This window comes from Jatropha curcas, chromosome 7, assembly GCF_041381405.1.
Source record: "Jatropha curcas cultivar XTBG-Jc1 chromosome 7, XTBG_Jcur_1.0, whole genome shotgun sequence".
In the NCBI taxonomy this organism is placed as follows: Eukaryota; Viridiplantae; Streptophyta; class Magnoliopsida; order Malpighiales; family Euphorbiaceae; genus Jatropha; species Jatropha curcas.
The window spans coordinates 11,392,263-11,420,036 of record NC_143157.1 but is presented as its reverse complement, the minus strand read 5'-3'; the positions used below and the strand labels follow the sequence as shown (position 1 = coordinate 11,420,036).

Genomic DNA, 27,774 nt, shown 5'->3' with positions numbered 1-27,774 from the left:
GTAACCTTATCCCATTTCCACTCTGGAATAGAAGTAGGGTGTAACAAACCAGAAGGAAACTGATGCTCTGCTTTCACTTGCTGGCACGTCAAACACCTCGACACATAATCTGTGATATCCCTCTTCATCGCCGGCCACCAATACTGTGATTTCAAATCTTGATACATCTTATTACTGCCAGGATGCATAGCATAAGGACTACTATGAGCTTCCTTTAAGATACTCTTCCTCAGCTCTGAAATTTTAGGCACACAAATCCGATCCCCAAAGTACAAGCAGTCGTCATCTTTAATCATAAATCTCTTTTTCCTTCCATCTCTGACTAGGTCTTTTCACAAGGCAATTGTCTCATCATCCCTCTGTGCATCTCGAATCTGCTGAAGTAGACTAGGTCTAATCAGAAGCTCTGCCATGAGTGCACCATTACTAGCTACAGATAATCGAGTATTCATAGCACGTAAAGCAACCAAGGACTTCCTACTAAGTGCATCTGCTACCACATTAGCTTTACCCGGATGGTAATCAATGGTGAAGTCATAGTCCTTCAATAGCTCTAACCATCTGCGCTGTCTCAGATTAAGCTCCTTTTGAGTAAGCAGATACTTGAGACTCTTATGATCCGTATACAGATGACATTTCTCACCATACAAGTAATGCCTCCAAATCTTCAAAGCGAAGACTATAGCTGCTAACTCCAAATCATGAGTAGGGTAGTTCTTCTCGTGTGGTTTAAGCTGTCTAGAAGTATAAGCAACTACCTTACCCTCCTGCATAAGCACACAACCCAATCCATTATGTGAAGCATCACTATACACATCATACGGTCTACCCGAAACTGGCTGTGTCAACACTGGAGCCTCAGTAAGCATCGTCTTTAGCTTCTCAAAACTATTCTGACATTTATCATTCCATTCGAATCTGACATCTTTTTGAAGAAGTCTAGTCAAAGGAGCCGCAATGAGAGAAAATCCTTTAACAAATCTTCTATAATAACCAGCCAATCCTAAGAAACTCCGAATCTCTGTCACATTCTTAGGTGGCTTCCATTCAAGCACTGCCTCTATCTTCTTCGGATCAACTCTAATACCCTCAACAGAAATAATGTGACCCAAGAAAGCAATCTCAGACAACCAGAAGTCACACTTACTCAGCTTAGCATACAACTGTCTCTCTCTCAATATCTGAAGTACAATTCTCAAATGGTGATCATGATCCTCTCTAGTCTGAGAATATACCAAGATGTCATCAATGAACACAACCACAAACTGGTCTAAGTAAGGATGAAAGATCCGGTTCATCAAATCCATGAACACTGCAGGAGCATTAGTCAAACCAAACGGCATTACCAAGAACTCATAGTGACCGTAGCGTGTCCTGAAAGCAGTCTTAAGTACATCTGATGCCTTCACCCTTAGCTGATGATAACCTGATCTCAGATCTATCTTCGAGAATACACTAGCTCCTCTCAACTGATCAAACAAATCATCTATCCGAGGCAATGGATACCGATTCTTCACAGTAACTTTGTTAAGTTGTCTGTAATCAATACACAATCTAAGTGATCCATCCTTCTTCTTTACGAACAATACTGGAGCACCCCACGGAGATACACTAGGACGAATAAACCCCTTATCAAGCAACTCTTGAATCTGTATCTTTAACTCTTTCAACTCAGCAGGCGCCATCTGATACGGAGCAATGGATATCGGTGCAGTACCAGGCATAACCTCAATACCAAACTCAACCTCTCTCTCAGGAGGTAAACCAGGCAACTCCTCTGGAAACACATCCGGAAAATCACATACTGTGGGTATATCATGGACACTAGGAGATTCTGACTCTGGAGCAAGTACACAGGCTAAGTAGGCCTCACAACCATGCTGGATCAGTCTTCTAGCAGTAGAAGCAGAAATAACATTAGAGAGGTAATCCGACCTCTCACCCACAACTACAATCTCCTCACCAGATGAAGTCTGGAGTGTAATCCTCTTAAGTCTACAATCAATCATAACTCCATGTCTAGATAACCAATCCATACCCAAGATCACATCAAACTCCCGGAAAGGCAACTCTATTAGATCTCCCAGAAACACATGGCCATAGATTACCAATGGACAATCTCTATACACCCGATTAACTACGACACTATGACCCAAGGGATTAGTAACCTCAATACTATGCTCTAACATATCAGCATGCATATTACCCAATCTACCCACATGTATGCATAAATAGGAATGAGTAGAGCCAGGATCAATCAAAGCATATACAGAAATATCAAAGAGAGAGAATGTACCAATGATAACGTCTGGGGCATCCTGCTCCTCCCTAGTCCGGATAGCATACGCTCTGGCAGGTGCTCTAGACTCAAGTTTTTCCACTGTCTCTGAAACTGGCCTCTGACTCCCAGTACCTCCTGTATCACCACGGCCTCTGCCTCTGCCTCTCGAAACATAAGGAGCCGACCTCCCTACCTGAGGAGCTGCACTAGCCAAAGTCATAGGGCAGTCTCGAAGCAAATGCTCTGTAGACCCACATCGAAAGCATGCCCCAGAAAATCTCCTACAAACCCCGGGATGCTTCTTTCCACACTGAGGACATGGCGGAATATCAATCCACGTAGCACCTCCACCACTAGCAACAGATGTGGTCTGTGGAGCTGCTCTGCCATAAGTACCCTGGCCATGTCTCTGAATAGGTCTAGACCAGGTCTGTGGTGAACCTCTATGCCTCTTACTAGACTGAGCCCTAGAAGTCTGTCCTGATACCGTACCCTGAAACCTCTTTTGTTGACCCTGCTGACTCCATTGCCTCCTAGCTTGCTGCTCATTCCTCACTTCCTCAAGCTCTAAAGCTGCCTTCACTAGGGAAGACAATGATGTATGAGGATGAGCAACTAGATGCATGCGATATTCATCATGCAAGCCTTTCCTGAAGCGCTTGCATCTATCAGACTCAGTAGGAATCATCTCAGTAGCATACCTGCTCAACCGGATGAACTCTCTCTCATATTCAGCCACAGACATTCTGCCCTGTTTTAATGCTAAAAACTCTGCTTTACGTTGGTCAATGTAAAGCTCCCCAATATATTTCTGTCTGAACTCAGAAAGAAAGAAGTCCCAAGTCCTCTGCTCAGCATTAACTGTCCGTGATACAGTATCCCACCATTGGTAAGCTTCCTCTCTCAATAAGGAAGTGGCACAAATCAAACTATCTACAGGTGAGCACTGCATCTGCTCTAATATCCTCTCCACAGACTGGAGCCAATACTCTGCTGCAGAAGCCACATCATCCTTTCTACCCATAAACTCAACAGCTCCATATTTCCTCAGTTTCTCAATAGGGGGACGAACTGGAACAGGGGCTGGAGCAACTGGAGCCTGGGGAACAGCTCCTGCTGCCTGCCTCAAAGCAGCAACTAACTGCTGAACAAATGTATCCTGGTTAGGCCCAGCAGGACCTGCAGCAGCCTGCCCCACCCTCGAGGCGTGCTCCGCATCAGAACCCACAGCACCACTAGCGGCATCTCCAACAGGAATACCACCACTAGGAGGGACATAACTATCCACCTCCTCATCAGACGGATGTTGAGACATCACTCAACTCCTACAAAGACCAAAAAGGTTCGCATCAGAGAGAAGTTCCAAACCAAATCAATATGGCATGTATTTAACTTAAATTATTCATACTCTCACTTCAAAATAGATAAATTCCTATATATGCATATAGTCCTAGAACCGCCTAAACCTATGCTCTGATACCACTAAATGTAACACCCGCCGCTCGATCCCGAAAGACCTGACGGTGGATGCCACATTCGGTGCCGGAGGCACCGTCCTAACCTACATATAAACCATACAATCATATTATGAATTAGAAGTGACTTAGTATTCATAAGTTTAGCAAGTAATAATATTTTGTTTTGAAAATGATTTGGGAGAATCCTACAGAAAAACTGCAAGAGTTTCCCCTAAAAATAGAAGTTGCCAAACATATGAATACAAAGCACTCCCAAATTCAAACTCCAAACCCCATCAAACTCCAATAACAACACAATAGCACTTCTATAATTTCATAACTCCATAGTTCTTCAATAACATTATAATATTCATCAATTCAATACATTAATTTAAACATATCAACTTCTAATGTTCTAACCATTAAATAAGTCCAAGTTTATCTCCCAATATATATACACCAAACTAATTTACAACAATATGCTTAAGTGATAAATTAAATAATACAGTCTCCAAAAATGTAATACTTATACATGCCATAATTCGTAGTTACAAAAAATGCTAAGTAACTACCAAAATATCTCTTCAGCTCTGATGCTACTCTTCAGGTCTTTAAGCAGCAAGCACAATCTCCAACCTGCGCGTGATAAAATCAACGCGCTGAGTATAAAACTCAGTGGTGCTCATAAAACACAACAAACCAATGTTGTGATGACAACATACTTAAAAATCATTTAGATACATAAAATCATTAAATTTGAACATGTATTACATATGTACACCAACACATCATGCTTTAAAAAAATTCATTTGCTATCATAAATACGTTGTGGTAAACTAAGAGTTATTAACATAATGTGATCTCATTTATTTCACTTCCTTAAAAATATTTTACAAGGGCTCACATACACTTAGGAGAAAAAGAAGCAGATAAGTTTTCATAGCTTATTCATAATGGCCTTAGGTCGCCAACCTTATCATAACATATAGAGCGCGTCCGCCCTAACATAAGACACCCACGTGCCTAGCATATGATCATAGCTTCTTATCATAATGGCATCAAATGCCGAGCATGCTCATCATACATAATAAAATCAAATCATGCATCAAATCCACACCAAGTATATTAGAGCCCAAAAACATTTCTCATAAAATTCATTTTCTTTAGTCTTCTCATAATAAAAACTTAATTTAAACCTAAGTAATTCATAAAAATTCTCATACTTAAACAAAATGACTTAACATAGAAAATTTCCAGCATAACAGTAACATTGACCCTTGCTGTGTTTTTAAAACATAACTTGAGTTATGGGTCTCCAAATTAAATGAAATCAGAGTCATTAGAAAGCTAAGACAAAAACCTACAAATGTTATGAAGGGATCACAGCCCAGATCAATATGGAAGATAACAAAACAAAGCTAGGAACAGAGACTAACAGACCAGACCTAATTCAGCAGAACCAAGTCCATTGTTTATTGAATTCCTACTAAACCCCACACTCAAATTAAGCCAATCTAGAACGAGAGAATTCTCAAGACACATGGCAACAACTTTTATGAAGAACTCAGAACCTAATCTTGTCATTATAGTGGTCAAAATGGGCACTCAATTCAGTGATGCAAGTGGCCCGACACAAACAGAGTCAGTTTGGGTGTTTCAGCCATAAATTGAGTTATATATCTCCAAATTGGACACAAGAGGATGGGTTGGAACGCTAAGAGATAGACCTACAACTTTTATGAAGGACTCAGACACAAATGGAAATTATAAAGGACCGAAAAATGGTCCTAAATCTCACTCAAAATCACGTTTTTCCCAAATTCAGTTTACTTTAGCCATGAAAGAAACATGAACCACAAAGATACAAGGTAGAAATGTCTACCACAACATAAATACTCATCAAACATCATCCAAGAGCATGTAATGGCAACCAAAATTCAACAAATCAATCATTTCATACAAAATCTCAAAATATACACATAATAGCATAAAGGCACAAAATCAAAATTTGAAAAAGGTAAGTGTGTTTATGAACACTAACCTTCAAAACAAGCTTTAACAAGCTTTAATCAAAGCTTCTCAAGCTTTGTTCTTGCCTTTATCCTTATTAGAAGGCTCTCCACCCTCTACATGGAAGAAACTCAAAATCAAACAAAGAAAACAAATAAAAAAAGTAATTGGAGCATGATTAAGCATGTAGATGCTAAAAGCCAACTCTAAATCCAAAAATAATTCACTTATCATAAAATCACTTACTTGACCCAAGTAGGAAAATCACCAAATTCCTTGAAATTAGTCACCAAAGATTACTTCTCTAGCTTCACTCTCTAAGATTTATGACTTAAATCAAGTTGGATGGGTGTTTACTAAGTAGGAATTGAAGAAAATGAAGAAGAAGAAGAAGAAGAAGAAGAAGAAGGAGGAGGAGGGGAGGAAACGTGTATGGCATAAGAAGAAGGAACAAATTTGGTGCTCAATAATTGATGGTTGCCTTTAATAAAGCAACTAGGGGTATTTTGGTCTTTTCTCCAAATTGGAGGGTGTTTTGGTCTTTTCTCCAAATATTCTCCAATTAAATTCCTTCAAAATATTATTTATCTCCACAAAACTCTCTAATTTATTCCATAAAAATAATTCCCCAAATTTCCTCCATAAAAATAATTTGCTCAAATTTCTTTACTTAATATAGCACCATAATTCACTATTCACTAATTATCTAAATTCTCCAAAAATATTCCTTAATTACTTTCTACCCATAAAAACCATGCATACATGCTCCAAAAATGTTAAATAAAATATAAAACATAAATAGTAATTTTTCCGGACAAAAAATAATACCAACTTCCGGACCGGTGGTACTATTCACAGACCGGTAAACTACTATTGAAACACAGGAAAAATGGGGCGTTACAGTGGGTGCCCTCAACCTATTTGGCCTGAACAGCGAGCTCCTTGCTCTGTTGTTTCAGCAATCTTTGACTGGTGCTGCATTAAGATGGTTTGTAAGCTTGGATCGTTCCAAAATGAAGAATTGGGAGGACATATGCAATGCTTTCAACACGCAGTACCATTATAATATCGAAGTGGATGTTACCCGGAGGGAGCTGGAAACCACTAAACAAAAGAACAATGAGCCCTTCTCCTCGTTCCTTTCGAGGTGGAGAGCCAAAGCTGCTCAAATGATCAACCAACCTTCTGAACAGGAACAAGTTGACATAATAATCAAGAATTTACTGCCTGTCTACCAGTCACAGCTTCAAACACAGTACTTGCCTACATTCCAATCGCTCATTGCAACTGCAACTAAGGTGGAAGACTTAATCCAGTTTCTCTCTCAAAGAAGACTCATACAAGAAGCAGAATCATGCTGGGTCCAGTGAGACAAATGAAATAGCCAGTATAATCCCCACGAATCCTTTACGTGTTGGGAATTTGGGAAACAATCAGCCAAGGAGGCAATATACTGGTCTCGGCATGCCAATCCTTTTGGTTTTCCGAGAAGCAGTGAAAGCGAATTTACTGAAGCCCTTAGAAGCAAGGTCATTACAAAACCCCCTGCCCCGGAATTTCAAAGCCAATGAATACTGTGAGTACCATCAAGGACATGGGCATAAGACCGAATCATGTTGGACATTGAAAAATCGTCTACAAGACCTGGTTGACAATGGGTCCGTCATCCCCAAGAGCACGCTGAACATCAACCAATCCCTTGCCTAACCATGGGATTAATGCAAAAAAAAATTGCTGAACAAGAATTGTTCGATCCTTTCGAACTTTTCTTAGAAATGAATGAAGTTTGTGTCTGAGAAGGTTGAGATCAAACCTCCAAAAGAACAAAGGAATTGTTCAAGACCAACAACAACCTGTCTGATCGATTTAAGCATCGAGAAGAACAAAGTCACTACAGTCAATCCAATCCTAGTCCATCACAGTCCACCTAGAGTCTATCTTTTAGGGTCTAGTTTTTTTCTTTTCATTTCATTCCCATTCAAGTTTTCATTCAATTCAAATTTGTAAATCTAAGTGTTGTGAATACTCAAATTTTGAGGCTCAAAGAGCCAATTTTCCCTGACTGCAAACAGTTCGGCCGGACCAGAGGCCATTTTGGAAATTTACCGAAGCTATGCCAATATGGTACCTAAAACGTCCGGGACGTCGCGAGGATCGCAGAACTGGTCCCGAAATATTTTTTGGAGGTCCGGAACTCCCGAAAAAGCCTCCGGAACGAAAAAAAAACTCACGGGTCGATGTGCCCGCCCCCATGGGGCAGGCATGCCCGCCCTCAAGGGGCAGCACGCCCGCCCTCAAGGACGAGCATGCCCGCCACCAAGGGGTAGGCACGCCCGCCTCCCTGAGGCGGGCATGCCCGCCCTCGAGGGCGGGCAGGACCGCCCTCGGGTCTCCTTTTTTTCCTATAAAATTGGCCCCGGGGCCTCCGTTTTGACTCATTCAGTCTGTGTTGATGGACGCTCCTTCTCCCCTATGCTCCTTGCATTTTCTTTTACTGCTTTTCTGCATTTTTAATTTAGCTTTTATTGCTTTCTTGCTTTAATATTTGGCCACTTAAATTAAATTAATTCTAAATTAATATTCCCTTAACGAGGAGCTTAACCTGGAGTTAAGAAGCGGTCGACGATTAAATCAGGTACATGAACTAAACTCTGCCTATTTAATTTTAGCACTTCATGCATGCTTCTCTTCTACTCCTAATAATTCTACAACTGCATAGATGCATTCACATCAATCATTAGGCAAATAAATTGCCTCAATTAAATAAATTTAAGTTAAACGCCCGGTTAATCAATAATCGTGGTGTTAAGCTTAAATCCGACAATATTGGCTAAAAAAGCCTAGTTAATCAATAACTATGGTGAAATTGCCTTTATTTCGAACAGTCCGGCTTATGTCCAATTAATCAATAATTGTGGCTAAAAAGCCTTAATCAATCACGTTTTGGCAACAAATTGCCTATAATTAAATCAATCACATTTTGGCAACAAATTGCCCATGGTTCAATCAATTTTTGGCAAACAAATTGCCTATAAATTAGATTAACCACTTTTTAGCGACAAATCGCTTAAAATCAAAAGCTTTGGCAAAATGCCTTAGAACTAATCAATTTTTTTGGCTAAAAGCCTTCAAAACAATCATTGTGGCGACAATCGCCTAAATCACATCAACTTTTGGCAAAAATTGCCTAAATCAATTCATTTCGGCTAAAAGCCTTAAATCAGTCATTTTGGCGACAAACGCCCGAATAATCACTTTTGGCAAACCAATTGCCTAAATCTTTTGGCTAAACGCCTTCCAATACCAATTTTTGGCACAAATGCCTTAATCACTTTGGCGACAAATCGCCTAACCAATTTTTGGCAATAAATTGCCTAAATCACATCAATTTTTGGCAAAATTTGCCTAAATCAATCCTTTTGGCTAAAAGCCATTAAAATCAACATTTTTGGCATCAAATGCCTAAAATCAAATCAATCAATTCTTTGGCAAAATGCCTAAACAAAATGCACAAAGCATACACACACTCATGCATAGAGCATCCCCATTCAAAGCCCTCTAAAAGAGGCCTATCGAACTACGTTGACTTTGATCTTCCATTCAAACGGAAGTACGTAGGCACGTTTGGGATTTAACCCCGAGCGGCAAGTCGAAATCACTTTCAATTGGTCCAATTACATCATTCACCTTGCAAAACATCCATTTCATTGGTTAGTTTATCAACATGACATGGTCTCGGGATCCACCTCGGGTTCGCAGGCTATGCCTTAAACTTTGGGTTAATTAATCTAGCATTTAGGTTAATTAAAAATTGGAGTCACTTAGGGTTTTTTCCTAGTTTACCCTAAAATAATTAAACAAGGTAGCGACTCACACATCACGTGCATTTCTTCCTTAGTCACATGCGTCATATGCATTTTGATGTTTTGGAGAGGGGTTCACAGTTTGGCGACTCCGCTGGGGACGGCAGATATTACTTATGTAATCTTTTTGCATAAAAGTGGACTACAATTGCTGTGTAAACTAACCAGCCTTTCTTTAGGGTTTTATTTTACTATGCGTTGTTTTGCAGGGTACCTTAACATTGAATCAAGTATTCTTTCTTTAAGAATACGGATAAGGAGAATTTGAATTTAATTGTACAATTTAATTAAATCATTTTAAATTGTTGATTTATTTACACGATTGAGAATCCTTTTCTCCATTGCATAAAAAATGAATTTCAAACGAATTTTTTCTCTCTCTTTTCAAACTTCTGAGTCTGGATAGCAAGTAGCGCTGATCGGCAGGTCTCTTTGATTATGTCGACGAACAGCTAAAGCGTCCTCCCTATTACCGCAAACCATCCCTAATCCTTTTGGGGATGGCCCATGGGCATGCGTATCGTTGGACCCACGCGAAACTCTTTGTTTCACATGTGGTTAGGTATATCCATGCTCAAGGTTCAAGGGTCCCTTTATAAGCCTATTCTCTATTTGCGTCACAGCCTATAGAACCTATCCCTTAGGACTGTATGCACCCAATGATATGAAGCATATCATGAACAGATTATGACGTGATGTTATGCGCATTCACGCATTCATCCCATACTTCACAAAAAAAAAGGGAGGTCTGGAAAATGATAAAAAAGAGAATCTTGAAAAAAAAAACATTCCTTTTCAAAGCTGAAAAATTACATTTTGGTCCCTAAGACCTGAAAAATTACATTTTGGCCCCTAAGGCCCTAAAATTCCCATTTTGGCCCCTAAGGCCCAAAAATTCACATTTTGGCCCCTAAGGCCTAAAAAAAAAAATTTCTTTGAGAACTTAGGGCCTTTCGAAAAGTCGAGGTGTCCAGCCCTAAGCACTCTACCTTACATATCACCTCTCATTAGGGTCCTATCCTAGGTATCCTAGCATACCAACACTACCCTACATTGTTTGGTCATACCACCCTACATCACAAGGGTCAAGTCCAAATACCTTACCCATACACTACCCTACCTCACACTATCTCACATACCATATGGAAACACCTTATATAGGATAGTCTAATCGTTTTGACTATGTCCTTTCACAGGTACCCCTCCAAAGACCACCTGTACCCGAAACACCAACTGAGCTTTCACCCACAGGTCCAACAACCTCGACTGCACCAATGGCATCACTCTCTGACATCCAAAACCTCATTAAACAACTGGAAGCCAAAATGGAGGCTAGAATGAATGAGGCGTTGGCTGCCCATAGGACTGCCCTAATAGCTAAACTAGGTGGTGGTAATGGAAATGGGGCTTCCGCTGGGGGAAGAGGACCTGCTACCTCCAATCAAGGACCTGGTGCTGAACCGACAAACCCTACCCTTAACCTGGATGACATGCCCTCCAGAACTGCTTCTGAGCTGGAAGCTCAGAAAATGAGAGAAAAATCGGAACTCTTGGAAAGGTCAATCACTGCCCTTAAAACACACAAGGAAGTGGTGGACATGGACTCCTTGTCCTTGTTCCCCGAAGCGAGACTGCCAACAAAATTCAAAATGCCCAACATGGATAAGTTTGACAGAACCACTTGTCCCAAAACGCACCTGAAAATGTATGTGGGTGCCCTCAACCCGTTTGGCCTGAACAGCAAGCTCCTTGCTCAGTTGTTTCAGTAATCTTTGACTGGTGCTGCATTAAGATGGTTTGTAAGCTTGGATCGTTCCAAAATGAAGAATTGGGAGGACATATGCAATGCTTTCAACACACAGTACCATTATAATATCGAAGTGGATGTTACCCGGAGGGAGCTGGAAACCACTAAACAAAAGAACAATGAGTCTTTCTCCTCGTTCCTTTCGAGGTGGAGAGCCAAAGCTGCTCAAATGATCAACCGACCCTCTGAACGGGAATAAGTTGACATAATAATCAAGAATTTACTGCCTGTCTACCAGTCACAGCTTCAAACACAGTACTTGCCTACGTTCCAATCGCTCATTGTGGTTGCAACTAAGGTGGAAGACTTAATCCAGTTGGGTCAACTCAAAGAAGACTCATACAAGAAACAAAATCATGCTGGACTTTGAAAAACCGTCTTCAAGACCTGGTTGACAATGGGTCCATCATCCCCAAGAGCAAGCTGAACATCAACCAATCCCTTGCCTAACCATGGGATTAATGCAAAAAAAAAAAAAAATTGCTTAACAAGAATCGCTTGATCCTTTCGAACTTTTCTTAGAAATGAATGAAGTTTGTGTCTGAGAAGGTTGAGATCAAGCCTCCAAAAGAACAAAGGAATTGTTCAAGACCAACAACAACATGTCTGATCGATTGAAGCATCGAGAAGAACAAAGTCACTACAGTCAATCCAATCCTAGTCCATCACAGTCCACCTAGAGTCTATCTTTTAGGGTCTAGTTTCTTTTCAAGTCTTCATTCAAGTCAAATTTGTAAATCTAAGTGTCTTTTGTACACAAATTTTGTCTTATCAATAAAAAGGGATCAGTTTACGTTCCAATCGTGTTTATACTCTTGCCTTATCCTTTCCTGTGAAAGCACAAAAAAAAATCGAAAAAAAAATAAAAAAAAAATAAAAAAAATGATGATAAAAAAGATAATAAAAATTGGCAAAGAAAAATACATTCATCCTTTCATTTTGCTCTGCATCAATCAAAGCTGGGGGCATCCTAAGAAGCACCATCAAAGGGGAAGTTTTGAAGGGTAATCATGGAAAGGATCCAGCAAAGGGTGCGCAGGACTTCAAACAGTACCGAGGCAAAGCCGATTGAAGGGGTTAACGCCAGAATGGTTTCTCCGAAAACCCAGGAATGGAAGATGCTCCGACAGAGAGGTGTCTGAATTTTGAGCTTAAAAGCGACAGAATAAAGAAGTTATGTTTGGAATTGGGTTGGGTTTGCACGAAGTCGCAATGCTATCCATACACTACTCAAGTCATCTCAGAATCAAGTTGCCTCGAAATTCTTTATGGAGAGGCTGCTTCTAAGCAAGCAAAAGGAAAAACGGGACAAAAGGAACCCCTGGTCAAAAGGAAGCAAACAAGCAAAAGAAAAAAACGGGTCAAAAGGAACTTCTGCACAAAAGAAAGAAATCAAGGACAAAGCTACAGGAAATCAAGTTGTCAAAAACGGGTCAACTGCAAGCTCTCCGTTAAATTCAAGCCCATCAAGGGTAGATGACAAATCATTTCAGCCATAAGGACAAAGACCAAGCGACTGCTCACATTTTGAAAAAGCGAGTTAAAAGAAGCAATCATTTTCCACAAATTGGATGACAACAAACACCTTGAAAATCAAGCGCCAAGCATGGCACAAGTACAAGTGTCCTTATAAACAAGGACCATTTCTCAAAACAAGGAAAAGGAAGAGTCTCCTCAAAATTCCTTATGGAGATTTGAGGAGAACCATTGAGGAAATAAGTTTCAAATTCAGAGGAAGATAAAGTTCAAGAAAAGGAATCAAATTGACCTCAAGAAGTCAAACATGGCGAAGCCACAAACTCAAAGCATAAAAGCTTCTTCAACACTCAAGCCACTCAAGTTACCACCACCATGTGGGTATTCAAAACTCTTTGTGATGAATACAAGTCATATTTCAGTCAACCAGTGGTAAAACCACAACAACAACAAAGTCAGATTCGCCTAGGGTCATCACTATCATACGAGCTCGAGTCAGTAAGTTGATTCAATATCATCAAAGCCGGGAAGGAATCCCGCGAAGAAATCAAGCCAGAAACGAATCCCGCATCAACATCAAGCCGGGAAGGAATCCCGCAAAGACATCAAGCCGGGAAGGAATCCCACAAAGACATCAAGCCGGGAAAGAATCTCGTAAAGACATCCAGTCGGGAAGGAATCCCGCAAAGACATCAAGCCGGGAAGGAATCCCGCGAAGAAATCAAGCCCGAAATGAATCCCGCAAAGACATCAAGCCGGGAAGGAATCCCGCAAAGACATCAAGCCGGGAAGGAATCCCGCAAAGACATCAAGCCAGGAAAGAATCCCGTAAAGACATCCAGTCGGGAAGGAATCCCGCAAAGACATCAAGCCGGGAAGGAATCCCGCGAAGAAATCAAGCCAAAAACGAATTCTGCATCAACATCAAGTCGGGAAGGAATCCCGCAAAGACATCCAGTCAGGAATGAATCCCGCAAAGACATCAAGCCGGGAAGGAATCCCGCGAAGAAATCAAGCCAAAAATGAATTCTGCATCAACATCAAGTCGGGAAGGAATCCCGCAAAGACATCCAGTCAGGAAGGAATCCCGCAAAGACATCCAGTCGGGAAGGAATCCCGCGAAGAAATCAAGTCAGAAATGAATTCTATATTAATATCAAGTCGGGAAGGAATCCCGAAGAAATCAAATCGGAAATGAATTCCACAATCAGCATTAAGTTGGAATTGAATTCTGCCCCAACAGCGAATCGGAAATAAATTCTGCACCAAGACGGAAAGGAATTCCGCACTAACATCAAGATGGAGATGAATTCCGCACCAGCCGAGCTCGAAGTTCGCATCCCGGGAGGAACTACGAAAGACCTGATTCTCCCCATCCCCCGAAGAGCTCTTGGAGATACGTAGGCAGCCATAAAGGCGCGGTCACAAACATAAGTTTGCATCATAAATAGCATTTTCTCTTTGCCAATATAAAAAAAAATAAAAAAAAGAGAAGAAAAGAAAAATAAAAGCTGGAGTTGAAAATTCGAAAGGACGGCTTCAGGCAAGAATTGAGCCCGCTAGGCTGAAAACCCGAAAGGGCGGTCTAGGCAAAAGTCGGGCAAAGAGCCTGCTAGAGTCGAAAACCCGAAAGGGCGGCTACTAGGCAAAAGTTAAGGCAAAAAAAAAAAAAGTGCTTTCATGAATTCTTTTAGAGAGTCCATTTTTCGTAGGACAAACAGCAAAGTATGTCCTTAAAAAAAAAATCCCTTTCAAAGGTCTCCTTGGGAGTATGTAAATCATTTTTTCCAGGAATCACCGAGTTCCTTCGAGTCAAAATTCGCTACAAGAAAAATTTTAGTCTGTAATTCGAGTCTCCAATGAGTCTCTAAAATCAAGCCTCCATCACCAGTGGTCATTCCACAACGAGTCACAAAAATCGAGTCATCCTCAAAAGTTCGTTTTGAAAGCGCCACTCTTTGAGTCATTCCTCGAAAAAAAAGAGAAGGAGGAAAATGTCAATTCAATCCCCGGGATTTCCAAAACAACCCTAAAAAAATGTCAAGCATAATCATTGAGAGGTAATTCTTTAATACCTCGTCTCCACTCGGACCATCGTTTCTTCGATCCTTTCAGACGCGCGATGTCATCCACATTGTCCGTTTCCTCGAGTCATATAAGTGGCTTTGTTCTCTTTGATTCCTCAATCGATTGGACAAGTGCAGCACCAATGTTTTGAAGTATTCCATGGTCAGCACCTTTCTGGGGGCAAGAAGTGATAAGAACCTTCACCATTCTCCCATCACAGAAGTAATCACGGAATTTTTAGTCTTTCATTAAGAAGAAATTCTATTTCAGCTCATAAGGGCATCAATTCTCTCAAGCAGGGGCAAAATCCTCCAAGTCGGATTCAGGGGCAAATGTTATAAAAAAAAAACATACACAACCCAGGGTGAAACCCAACCATCGTCAATCTCTTTTACACAAACCCAGGGTAGAGTCCGGTTAATGGTTAACCTTTTTTTTTACATAAAACCTAGGGTGAAACCCTAACCAATAGCCAATCTTTTTTTCATCCAAAACCAAGCCATTTGATCATTTCGACTTTAGATGGACCCTTGGTTCTCAAAGAAAAAAAACAAAAATAAAACAAATCTCTTTTCAAGCCCTCGTTAAGAGGCAAAACATCTTTTCAAGTCCTCTAAGAGGCAAAACATCTTTTCAAGCCCTCATTAAGAGGCAAAATATCTTTTCAAATCCTCTAAGAGGCAAAATCTCTTTTCAAGCCCTCATTAAGAGGCAAAACATCTTTTCAAGCCCTCATTAAGAGGCAAAACATCTTTTCAAGTCCTCTAAGAGGCAAAACATCTTTTCAAGCCCTCATTAAGAGGCAAAATATCTTTTCAAATCCTTTAAGAGGCAAAATCTCTTTTCAAGCCCTCATTAAGAGGCGAAACATCTTTTCAAGCCCTCTATGAGGCAAAACATCTTTTCAAGCCCTCATTAAGAGGCAAAACATCTTTTCAAGTCCTCTAAGAGGCAAAATCTCTTTTCAAATCCTCTAAGAGGCAAAATCTCTTTTCAAGCCCTCATTAAAAGGCAAAATCTCTTTTCAAGCCCTCATTAAGAGGCAAAAACATCTTTAAGTTGCAAACATAAATCCATGCATTTGATCATTTCATTTCAAAGAAAAAACCAACGGCGGGGTTTCCTCCTCTGCCCATCCTCAAAATTTGCTCCTTCAGACAGCCACTGGCTCTCATAAATCATTTTTATGATAGCCAGTGGGGGGCAACTGTGAATACTCAAATTTTGAGGCTCAAAGAGCCAGTTTTCCCAGACTACAAACAGTTCGGCCGGACCAGAGTCCATTTTGGAAATTTACCGGAGCTATGCCAATATGGTACCTAAAACGTCCGGGACGTCGCGAGGATCGCGGAACTGGTCCCGGAATATTTTTTGGAGGTCCGGAACTCCCAAAATAGCCTCCGGAACGAAAAAAAAAGCTCACGGGTCGATGTGCCCACCCTCAGGGGTGGGCACGCCCGCCCCCATGGGGCAGGCATGCCAGCCCCCCCAGGGCGGTCCAGCCCGCCCTCAAGGGGCAGCACGCCCGCCCCCTCTGGGGTGGGCATGCCCGCCACCAAGGGGTAGGCACGCCCGCCCTCGAGGGCGGGCAGGACCGCCCTCGGGTCTCCTTTTTTTCCTATAAAATTGGCCCCGGGACCTCTGTTTTGACTCACTCAGTCTGTGTTGAAGGACGCTCCTTCTCCCCTATGCTCCTTGCGTTTTCTTTTACTGCTTTTCTGCATTTTTAATTTAGCTTTTATTGTTTTCTTGCTTTAATATTTGGCCACTTAAATTAAATTAATTCTAAATTAATATTCCCTTAATGAGGAGCTTAATCTGGAATTAAGAAGCGGTCGACGATTAAATCAGGTACATGAACTAAACTCTGCCTATTTAATTTTAGCACTTCATGCATGCTTCTCTTCTACTCTTAATAATTCTACAACTGCATAGATGCATTCACATCAATCATTAGGCAAATAAATTGCCTCAATTAAATAAATTTAAGTTAAACGCCCGGTTAATCAATAATCGTGGTGTTAAGCTTAAATCCGACAATATTGGCTAAAAAAGCCTAGTTAATCAATAACTATGGTGAAATTGCCTTTATTTCGAACAGTCCGGCTCATGTCCAATTAATCAATAATTGTGGCTAAAAAGCCTTAATCAATCACGTTTCGGCAACAAATTACCTACAATTAAATCAATCACATTTTGGCAACAAATTGCCCACGGTTCAATCAATTTTTGGCAAACAAATTGCCTATAAATTAGATTAACCACTTTTTAGCGACAAATCGCTTAAAATCAAAAGCTTTGGCAAAATGCCTTAGAACTAATCAATTTTTTTGGCTAAAAGCCTTCAAAACAATCATTGTGGCGACAATCGCCTAAATCACATCAACTTTTGGCAAAAATTGCCTAAATCAATTCATGTCGGCTAAAAGCCTTAAATCAGTCATTTTGGCGACAAACGCCCGAATAATCACTTTTGGCAAACCAATTGCCTAAATCTTTTGGCTAAACGCCTTCCAATACCAACTTTTGGCACAAATGCCTTAATCACTTTGGCGACAAATCGCCTAACCAATTTTTGGCAATAAATTGCCTAAATCACATCAATTTTTGGCAAAATTTGCCTAAATCAATCCTTTTGGCTAAAAGCCATTAAAATCAACATTTTTGGCATCAAATGCCTAAAATCAAATCAATCAATTCTTTGGCAAAATGCCTAAACAAAATGCACAAAGCATACACACACTCATGCATAGAGCATCCCCATTCAAAGCCCTCTAAAAGAGGCCTATCGAACTACGTTGACTTTGATCTTCCATTCAAACGGAAGTATGTAGGCACGTTTGGGATTTTACCCCGAGCGGCAAGTCGAAATCACTTTCAATTGGTCCAATTACATCATTCACCTTGCAAAGCATCCATTTCATTGGTTAGTTTATCAACATGACATGGTCTCGGGATCCACCTCGGGTTCGTAGGCTATGCCTTAAACTTTGGGTTAATTAATCTAGCATTTAGGTTAATTAAAAATTGGAGTCACTTAGGGTTTTTTCCTAGTTTACCCTAAAATAATTAAACAAGGTGGCGACTCACACATCACGTGCATTTCTTCCTTATTCACATGCGTCATATGCATTTTGATGTTTTGGGGAGGGGTTCACAAGTGTCGTTTGTACACAAATTTTGTCTTATCAATAAAAAGGGATCAGTTTACGTTCCAATCATGTTTATACTCTTTCCCTACCCTTTCTTGTGAAAGCAAAAAAAAAATAATAGTAATAAATTAAAAAAAATGATGATAAAAAAAAAGATAATAAAAATTGGCAAAGAAAAATGCATTCATTTGCTCTGCATCAATCAAAGTTGGGGGCATCCTAAGAAGCACCATCAAAGGGGAAGTTTTGAAGGGTAATCATGGAAAGGATCCAGCAAAGGGTTCGCAAGACTTCAAACAGTACCGAGGTAAAGCCGATTGAAGGGGTTAGGGCCAGAATGGTTTCTCCGAAAACCCAGGAATGGAAGGTGCTCCAACAGAGAGGTGTCTGAATTTTGGGCTTAAAAGCGACAGAATAAAGAAGTTATGTTTGGAATTGGGTTGGGTCTGCATGAAGTCGCAATGCTATCCATACACTACTCAAGTCATCTCAGAATCAAGTTGCCTTGAAATTCTTTATGGAGAGGCTGCTTCTAAGCAAGCAAAAGGAAAAACGGGACAAAAGGAACCCCTGGTCAAAAGGAAGGAAACAAGCAAAAAAAAAAAAGGGGTCAAAAGGAACTTCTGCACAAAAGAAAGAAATCAAGGACAAAGCTACAGGAAATCAAGTTGTCAAAAACGGGTCAACTGCAAGCTCTCCGTTAAATTCAAGCCCATCAAGGGTAGATGACAAATCATTTCAGCCATAAGGACAAAGACCAAGCGGCTGCTCACATTTTGAAAAAGCAAGTTAAGAGAAGTAGTCATTTCCACAAATTGGATGTCAACAAACACCTTGAAAATCAAGCGCCAGGCATGGCATAAGTACAAGTGTCCTTATAAACAAGGATCATTTCTCAAAACAAGGAAAAGGAAGAGTCTCCTCAAAATTCCTTATGGAGAGGAGAACCATTGAGGAAATAAGTTTCAAATTCAGAGGAAGATAAAGTTCAAGAAAAGGAATCAAATTAACCTCAAGAATTCAAACATGGCGAAGCCACAAACTCAAAGCATAAAAGCTTCTTAAACACTCAAGCCACTCAAGTTACCACCACAATGTGGGTATTCAAAACTCTTTGTGATGAATACAAGTCATATTTGAGTCAACCAGTGGTAAAACCACAACAACAACAAAGTCAGATTCGCCTAGGGTCATCACTATCATACGAGCTCGAGTCAATAAGTTGATTCAACATCATCAAAGTCAGGAAGGAATCCCGCAAAGACATCCAGTCGGGAAGGAATCCCGTAAAGACATCAAGTCGGGAAGGAATCCCGCAAAGACATCAAGCTGGGAAGGAATCCCGCGAAGAAATCAAGTCAGAAATGAACTCTGCATCAACATCAAGTCGGGAAGGAATCCCGCAAAGACATCCAGTCGGGAAGGAATCCTGCAAAGACATCAAGCCGGGAAGAAATCCCGCGAAGAAATCAAGTCAGAAATGAATTCTGCATCAACATCAAGTTGGGAAGGAATCCCGCAAAGACATCCAGTCGGGAAGGAATCCCGCAAAGACATCAAGCCGGGAAGAAATCCCGCTAAGAAATCAAGTCAGAAATGAATTCTGTATTAATATCAAGTCGGGAAGGAATCCCGAAGAAATCAAATCGGAAATGAATTCCACAATCAGCATTAAGTCGGAATTGAATTTTGCCCCAACAGCAAGTCGGAAATAAATTTCGCACCAAGACGGAAAGGAATTCCGCACTAACATCAAGACAGAGATGAATTCCGCACCTGCCGAGCACGAAGTTCGCATCCCGGAAGGAACTACGAAAGACCTGATTCCCCCCATCCCCCGAAGAGTTCTTAGAGATACGTAGGCAGCCGCAAAGGCACGGTCACAAACATAAGTTTGCATCATAAATAGCATTTTCTCTTTGCCAATATAAAGTAAAAAAAATATAAAAAAAAAGAAAAGAAAAGAAAAATAAAAGCTGGAGCTGAAAACCCAAAAGGACGGCTTCAAACAAGAATTGAGCCCGCTAGGCTGAAAACCCAAAAGGGCGGTCTAGGCAAAAGTTAGGGCAAAGAGCCTGCTAGAGTCGAAAACCCGAAAGGGCGGCTACTAGGCAAAAGTTAAGGCAAAAAAAAAAAAAAAAAACAAAGAAAAAAAAATCCCTTTCAAAGGTCTCCTTAGGAGTATATAAATCATTTTTTCCAAGAATCACTGAGTTCCTTCGAGTCAAAATTCACTACAAGAAAAATTTGAGTCTCTAAATCGAGTCTCCAATGAGTCTCTAAAATCAAGTCTCCATCACCAGTGGTCATTCCACAACGAGTCACAAAAATCGAGTCATTCTCAAAAGTTCATTTTGAAAGTGTCACTCTTTGAGTCATTCCTCGAAAAAAAGAGAGAGAGGAAAATGTCAATTCAATCCCGGGGTTTCCAAAACAACCCTAAAAAATGTCAAACATAATCGTTGAGAGGTAATTCTTTAATACCTCGTCTCCACTCGGACCATCATTTCTTCGATTCTTTCAGACGAGCGATATCATCCATATTGTCTGTTTCCTCGAGTCATATAAGTGGCTTTGTTCTCTTTGATTCCTCAACCGATTGGACAAGTACAACACCAATGTTTTGAAGTATTCCACGGTCAGCACCATTCTGGGGGCAAGAAGTGATAAGAACCTTCACCATTCTCCCATCACAGAAGTAATCACGGAATTTTTAGTCTTTCATTAAGAAGAAATTCTATTTCAACTAATAAGGGCATCAATTCTCTCAAGCAGGGGACAAAATCCTCCAAGTCGGATTCAGGGGCAAGTGTTATAAAAAAAAAACATACACAACCCAGGGTGAAACCCAACCATCGTCAATCTCTTTTACACAAACCCAGGGTAGAACCTTGTTAATGGTTAACCTTTTTTTTTACATAAAACCTAGGGTGAAACCCTGACCAATAACCAACCATTTTTCATCCAAAACCAAGCCATTTGATCATTTCGACTTTAGGTGGACCCTTGGTTCTCAAAGAAAAAAACAAAAATAAAACAAATCTCTTTTTAAAGCCCTCATTAAGAGGCAAAAGATCTTTCCAAGTCCTCTAAGAGGCAAAATCTCTTTTCAAAGCCCTCATTAAGAGCCAAAACATCTTTTCAAGTCCTCTAAGAGGCAAAATCTCTTTTCAAAGCCTCATTAAGAGGCAAAACATCTTTCCAAGTCCTCTAAGAGGCAAAATCTCTTTTCAAAGCCCTCATTAAGAGGCAAAATATCTTTTCAAGTCCTCTAAGAGGCAAAATCTCTTGTCAAACCCTCATTAAGAGGCAAAACATCTTTCCAAGTCCTCTAAGAGGCAAAATCTCTTTTCAAGCCCTCATTAAGGGGAAAACCTCTTTTTTCAAGTCCTCTAAGAGGCAAAATTTTCTTTTGAAGTCCTCAAAGAGGCAAAAAAATCTTTAGGTTGCAAACACAAGTCCATGCATTAGATCATTTCATTTCAAAGAAGAAAAAAACCAATGGCGGGGTTTCCTCCTCTGCCCATCCTCAAAATTTGCTCCTTCAGACAGCCACTGGCTCTCATAAATCATTTTTATGATAGCCAGTAGGGGGCAACTGTGAATACTCAAATTTTGAGGCTCAAAAAGCCAGTTTTCCCAGACTGCAAACAGTCCGACCGGACCGGAGACCATTTTGGAAATTTACCGGAAGTATGCCAATATGGTACTTAAAACGTCCAGGACGTCATGAGGATTGCAGAACTGGTCCCAAAATATTTTTTGGAGGTCCGAAACTCCCGAAAAAGCCTCCAGAACGAAAAAATTAGCAAACCCGCCGGCCCCCGCCGGCCCTGGTTGCCAAAACAGTCCGATTTTTGCCTATAAATTGGCCCCGAAGCCCTCAGTTTTACTGACTCAGTCTGTGTTGACGGACGCTCCTTGCGATTCTTTACTGCTTTTCTGCATTTTAGTTTAGCTTTATTGCTTTCTTGCTTTGTTATTTCTGTGTACAAACAAATCTCGCTTTTGTTAAATGTTGGGGCGTCACATGCCCCCATGCATTAATAATCATAAACTTTGAAATTTTGCATCAGGGCAAAAGATTTTACTTTTGCCCCCAGTTTTGGAATTCAGACTCGGGACCAAAAATATTATCTTTTAGGCAAACCTTGAAAACTTTGTTATTATTTTTTATTGCAAAATTTGTTTGAAATTTTAGCAAAAATTTAAGCAAAAATTTTGTTAAGTTTTCCTTGTCCTAAATTTTCAGGTATACCCTTCCTGATGCGGTGTTTGAAAGAAAACTTACCTGAGGGTAATTGGGCAATTTGATGATTTTTGCCCCTATTTTTGCTGACTGCCCCCAAGCGAAATGTTCCATTTTATTATTTTGGTGGAAAAAGTTGTTTTTTTGAACAATGGTGATAAAACACTTTGGATACGACGCCGATGAATCGGTCTTATAAAATATTTTTGAGTCGTCACCCATTTTTTCGACAATGGGACCGTTTCCAATAAAATGACTCCATTTTAAACCCAATTTTACTTTATGCCAAAAATCTTTGACAGACTGGTCCGGCGAACCAATGCGGTTCTAGGTAAGGAAATTGGGTACGTCGGCCAGTTGGAAGTGTGAATACTCAAATTTTGAGGCTCAAAAAACTAGTTTTCCTAACTGCAAACAGTCCGGCCGGACCGAAGACAATTTTGGAAATTTACCGGAAGTATGCCAATATGGTACTTAAAACGTCCAGGACGTCGCGAGGATCGCAGAACTGGTCCCGAAATACTTTTTGGAGGTCCGAAACTCCCGGAAAAGCCTCTGGAACGAAAAAATTAGCAAACTCGCCAGCCCCCGCCGGCCTAGCCGCCGAAATAGTCCGGTTTTTGCCTATAAATTGGCTCCGAAGCCCTCAGTTTTACTGACTCAGTCTGTGTTGACGGACGCTCCTTCTCCCCTACGCTCCTTGCGATTCTTTACTGCTTTTCTGCATTTTAGTTTAGCTTTATTGCTTTCTTGCTTTGTTATTTGGTCACTAAAATTGAATTAATTAATATTCCCTTAACGAGGAGCTTAACCTGGAGTTAAGAAGTGACCGTCGATTAAATCAGGTACATAAACTAAACTCTGCCAATTTAATTTTAGCACTTCATGCATGTTTCTCTTCTACTCCTCCTAATTCTGCAACTGCATAAACGCATTCACGTCATCATTAGGCAAACAAATTACCTCAAATAAATAAATTTAGGCTAAATGCCCGGTTAATCAATAATCGTGGTATTAAAGTCTAAATCCGACAATATTGGCTAAAGTGCCTAGTTAATTAATAACTATGGTAAAATCGCCTTTATTTCGTACAAGTCCGGCTTAAGTCCAATTAGTCAATAATTGTGGCTAACTAGCCTTAATTAAACACGTTTTCTTGGCAATAAATTGCCTACATTACAAATCAATCAATCACTTTTGGTAAAGAAATTGCCTATAAGTGAGATTAACCATTTTTTAGCGACAAATCGCTTAAATCAAAGTTTTGGCTAAAAGCCTTCAAATAATCACTTTTGGAAAATAAATTGCCTCAAATCAATCAACTTTTGGCAACAATCGCCCAATCAACATTTTTTTTGGCAAGAAATTGCCTAAGTCAATATTTTGGCTTTAAAGCCTTAAAATAATCAATTTTGGCAACAATAAGCCCAATCAAACACTTCTTTTTGGCAACAATAAGCCCAATCAAACACTTCCTTTTGGCAACAAACGCCTCAACAAATCAATCAATTCTTTGGCAAAATGCCTAAACAAAATGCACGAAGCATGCACACACCCATGTATAAAGCCTAAACAAAATGCACGAAGCATGCACACACCCATGTATAAAGCATACCCATTCAAAGCCCTTTAAAAAAAGGGCCTATCGAACTACGTTGACTTTGATCTTCCATTCAAACGGAAGTACGTAGGCACGTTCGAGATTTAACCCCGGGCGGCAAGTCGAGATCACTTAAACATTTCATTGGTCCAATTACCTTGCAAAGCATTCATTTTTTTGGTTAGTTCATCAACATGACATAGTCTCGGGATCCACCTCGGGTTCGAAGACCATGCCTTAAACATTGGGTTAATTAATCTAGTATTTAGGTTAATTAAAATTGGAGTCACTTAGGGTTTTTTCCTAGTTTACCCTAAAATAACTAAACAAGGTGGCGACTCACATTCACGTGCATTTCTGCCCTTAGTCACATGCATTCGTATGCATGATATTTTGGGGAGGGGTTCACAGGAAGCCGACGCCCGGATAAACTGGTCTCTTTTAACCTACGATTTCTAATTCATTTTAGTTAGAAAAGCCAAATTATTTATCTACTTAAACCCAACCCGAATGAATCGAACCAAGTTCTTATGCGAAAAACTAATTAATTGTCCCAAACAAGTTTAATCACATTCAATTATCACATCCATAATCATCCAAACCATTCAAACCAAAGCAGTTAAAACAAGTAAATAAAAGAACCGCTCTTGCCTTATGGTTAAATGCGGGCCACAAACCAAACCTAAAAATACATTCTACCCGATTAAAAATTCAAACCCAAAAACCAAAAATCCAAAATCATATGTAATTACATTTTGATGTTCTAAACTTAATTAAATTGTCATCTGCTCACAATTGGTTGTTTTTGGGTTTATTGGAAAAATTAAATTTTATTTTGTACCAAATTTGTTAATTTTTAAAAGAGCAAAAATTGTTCTCTGGAGACCTAGAACAGTCGCGTCACGCAGCTGTTCTTTGGAAGAACAGTTACATGACGGATCTAATAGTCGCGTGCACGGCTGTTCTTAAAGCTCCAGATCCATTAATTACTTATTTTAAATCCACTATTAAAAAAATAGAATATTAAGAATAGAATTAAATCGTAAACGTGAACAGTTCCGTCACGCAACCTCTAGATCCGTTATGGATCTGATAGCTGCTTGACGCAACTAATATGGGTAATTTTGGACATGAACACCTCCGTCATGCAACTGCCAGGTCCGTTACGGAACTACTGGCTGCGTGACGCAACTGCTCTGGTTCGTGCTTACTTTTCGAACAACTTTTTAAATCATTCTTTTATCTAAACATATTTTAGTAGGATCTAAAAACAATCCAGAGTGAACAGACCACCGTTTAACTAAGATTAAACTACTAAATAATAGTAAAATAAGCAACACTAAATAAAAAGACAAAGAAAGGTTTGAAAGAGTTACCTAACCCTCAGACTGAGAACTGTAAACGATTTAAACGTCTTAAGGAATGAGGATTAACGGTTCCAGAAGCTCTGGCCATAAAGATTTATTACCTCCAAGAAATAAATCTAACTGCTTCTGAACCTCAGCTTTGATCTTGTCTTGTCATTCTGGTCTGACCCGTCTTCTCTTCTGCTTTACTGGCTTAATATTCGGATCAGTAGGGATGAAATGTTCTGTAATTGACCTGTCGATCCTTGGCATGTCAGCATAACTCCAAGCAAAGACTTCTGAATTTCTCTTGAGACATTCTTGGAGATCCTGTCTAAGCTCAAGCTTAAAGTCTGATCCGATTTCGATTATTTTGGGATCTTCGGCGGTGTTTAGGTTAAATGCAAAATGATGCAATGCATTTATGTCAAATATGCGCGTGGTGTAATCAATGCTATAAACGTGACAATTAGGAAAACAAGAAAACAAGTAATCAAAATTCACTTCCATTGATTGAAATAATAAAGGGAAACCATCCAAATCGTTCTCAAAACAATAATCAGAAAAACAAAAACCAGGATTTGTAACTTGTCCAATACATTCATCACAACTATCCTTGATGGCTTGAACCACCTCATCAGCATCAGGAGTGTCCTCGGTTTCCGGGGCAGCTTTCTCTTTCATCTTCAGCATCTTCCTCTCCGCTTCTTTCGCGTCTTCTGCTGCTAGCAATGACTGGAGGATCCTTGCCTTAGACTTCTGCTCTTGGATCAACTTTGAAGCTTCATCCCCAATCCCGAGAAAATCTTCAAATTCAGGCATCTTTTATGACCAGTCTGTGCCACTGCCTGCTTGGACCATGCCAATCATAAATTATGTTCCGTTTACCAATCGCTCAAAGGAAGGCTCTGGAGACTTTATGAGCTGCTCCTCAAAATCTGTCATGAAGATCTCCAAGCCTGGATATGTCTTCTCTCTGCTCTGAAATTTTCCGGAAGCCTCCAGGGTAAAGAAGATCCTGTTCAGTCTCGGTTCTTTTATCGGAGACTGGACTTCATACTTCTCTTTCTTTCGACACTCTGAGTACTCCAATCTGCGTTGATCTTGCTGACCATATGACGATGACACAGGTTCAAATCTTCCTTGTAAATCTCGGCCTAGCCCCTTACCGTACTTCCATTGCATCTTCTTCATCATTTTACGAGAGAAAGGGCTCATCCTGTTGACTGCACTTTTGTCTTTCGTGATTGCAGCATCATCAATCACAGCCACCTGAAAACCAGATAAAGGCACAGCCGCCTCTAAACCTTCCACTGTAGCCACATTCAAATCTTCTTGGGCATTAATAGTTACCACCTCAGTGCCCCAAGGTACCTTGACTTTTCTGTGCAATGTGGAAGGAATTGCACCCAATGGATGAAGCCATGGCCTTCCCAACAGCAGAGCATAATTGGCCAAGATGTCCAAGACTACTATGTCCACCCAACTCTCTATCATTCCTGTCAAAATCTTTGCCTTGAAGGTTCCCCTAGCGCTACGCATGGTGTTATCATAGGCTTTAACAACCATGTTAGATGGCTCGAGTTTCGACTCTTCAATCTTAAATTTGGGCAACATCTTCAACCGGCGTACACACAACGCTGATCCATTATCCACCATCACATTGCGGGTTTCTCGCCCATTAACAGTAACCTTGATGTATAGAGGTTTGAAGTGATTCCTACCTTCGGGGGGAAGATCTGAATAAAAAAAGGTGATCTCACCTATCCTGCGCTGTAGCACATTGATCATATCCACGCTCTGGATTCTGGCAGGAACCCTAACAAACGTCATAGCCTCTAGCAAAGATACTCCGTGCTCCTTTGAGGCTATCAACAAATCCCATGTCAGCCTTGGTCCTCTGTAGCTGACTCAGTACTGAACTTGCTGTTACGCCGCTTGGTACTCTGTTTTGACTACTTTCCTCCACTTCAGTAGCCTTCTTCTGTGCTTTACCCGTTTCATCTTCCTTTTTCTTCTCCTTGGGCTGTACTTCACCCTTATCTGCTGTTTTCTTTTCTGCCCCCTCGATGACAACTCCTTTTCCCTTGGCCTGGGAATTGTTGTCCTGGTTGTACACTCGACCGCTGCGGGTTAAACTCTGAATGCCCACTTCATTCACATCTTCATCGTTGCTATAATACCATTAGTCTGCTTGATCAACCAGACTATTTTGGATTGTAAGCTGAACCTGCTCATCTTCGCTTTCTAGTACTTCACCCACCTTAACTGTGATGCTTCTTTCTATTTCGAACTTCACTGGTTTTTGTTCTGCTTCCTCCTCGCTACTGGAATCATCCCAGATGTTTAACATGGCACACATCTCCTCTTCCCGCTCTGCCTCTGCTAACACCAGCTCTTCAGGCAGCCCACTCCCAATAGCATTAACTGATCTGCCCGTTTGAGACTTGTGGGGTGGATAGTTAT

General features: G+C 40.4%; 1 protein-coding gene across 1 annotated transcript; it reads right to left on the bottom strand.

Moving 5' to 3' along the window:
• Nucleotides 1-332: 332 nt before the first annotated feature.
• On the bottom strand, nucleotides 333-26,130 carry LOC149494694 (uncharacterized). Its single transcript, XM_089724405.1, has 3 exons — nucleotides 25,897-26,130; nucleotides 1,364-3,569; nucleotides 333-505 (listed from the first exon to the last, which is right to left on the bottom strand). Exons 1-3 carry the CDS (start codon nucleotides 26,128-26,130, stop codon nucleotides 333-335), a joined length of 2,613 nt encoding a protein of 870 aa, XP_089580531.1.
• Between the last annotated feature and the right edge of the window lie 1,644 nt (nucleotides 26,131-27,774).

What these genes read in the sequence shown, in the direction of transcription:
- LOC149494694 (XM_089724405.1), bottom strand. Translation starts at nt 26,130, where the DNA reads ATGCCTGAATTTGAAGATTTTCTCGGGATTGGGGATGAAGCTTCAAAG. An exon ending in GTGATGAATGTATTGGACAA is followed by an intron (nt 3,570 to 25,896) that starts GTTACAAATCCT and finishes TCTGATGAGGAG; the next exon opens with GTGGATAGTTATGTCCCTCC. An exon ending in TGCTTTCAGGACACGCTACG is followed by an intron (nt 506 to 1,363) that starts GTCACTATGAGT and finishes ATCCGGGTAAAG; the next exon opens with CTAATGTGGTAGCAGATGCA.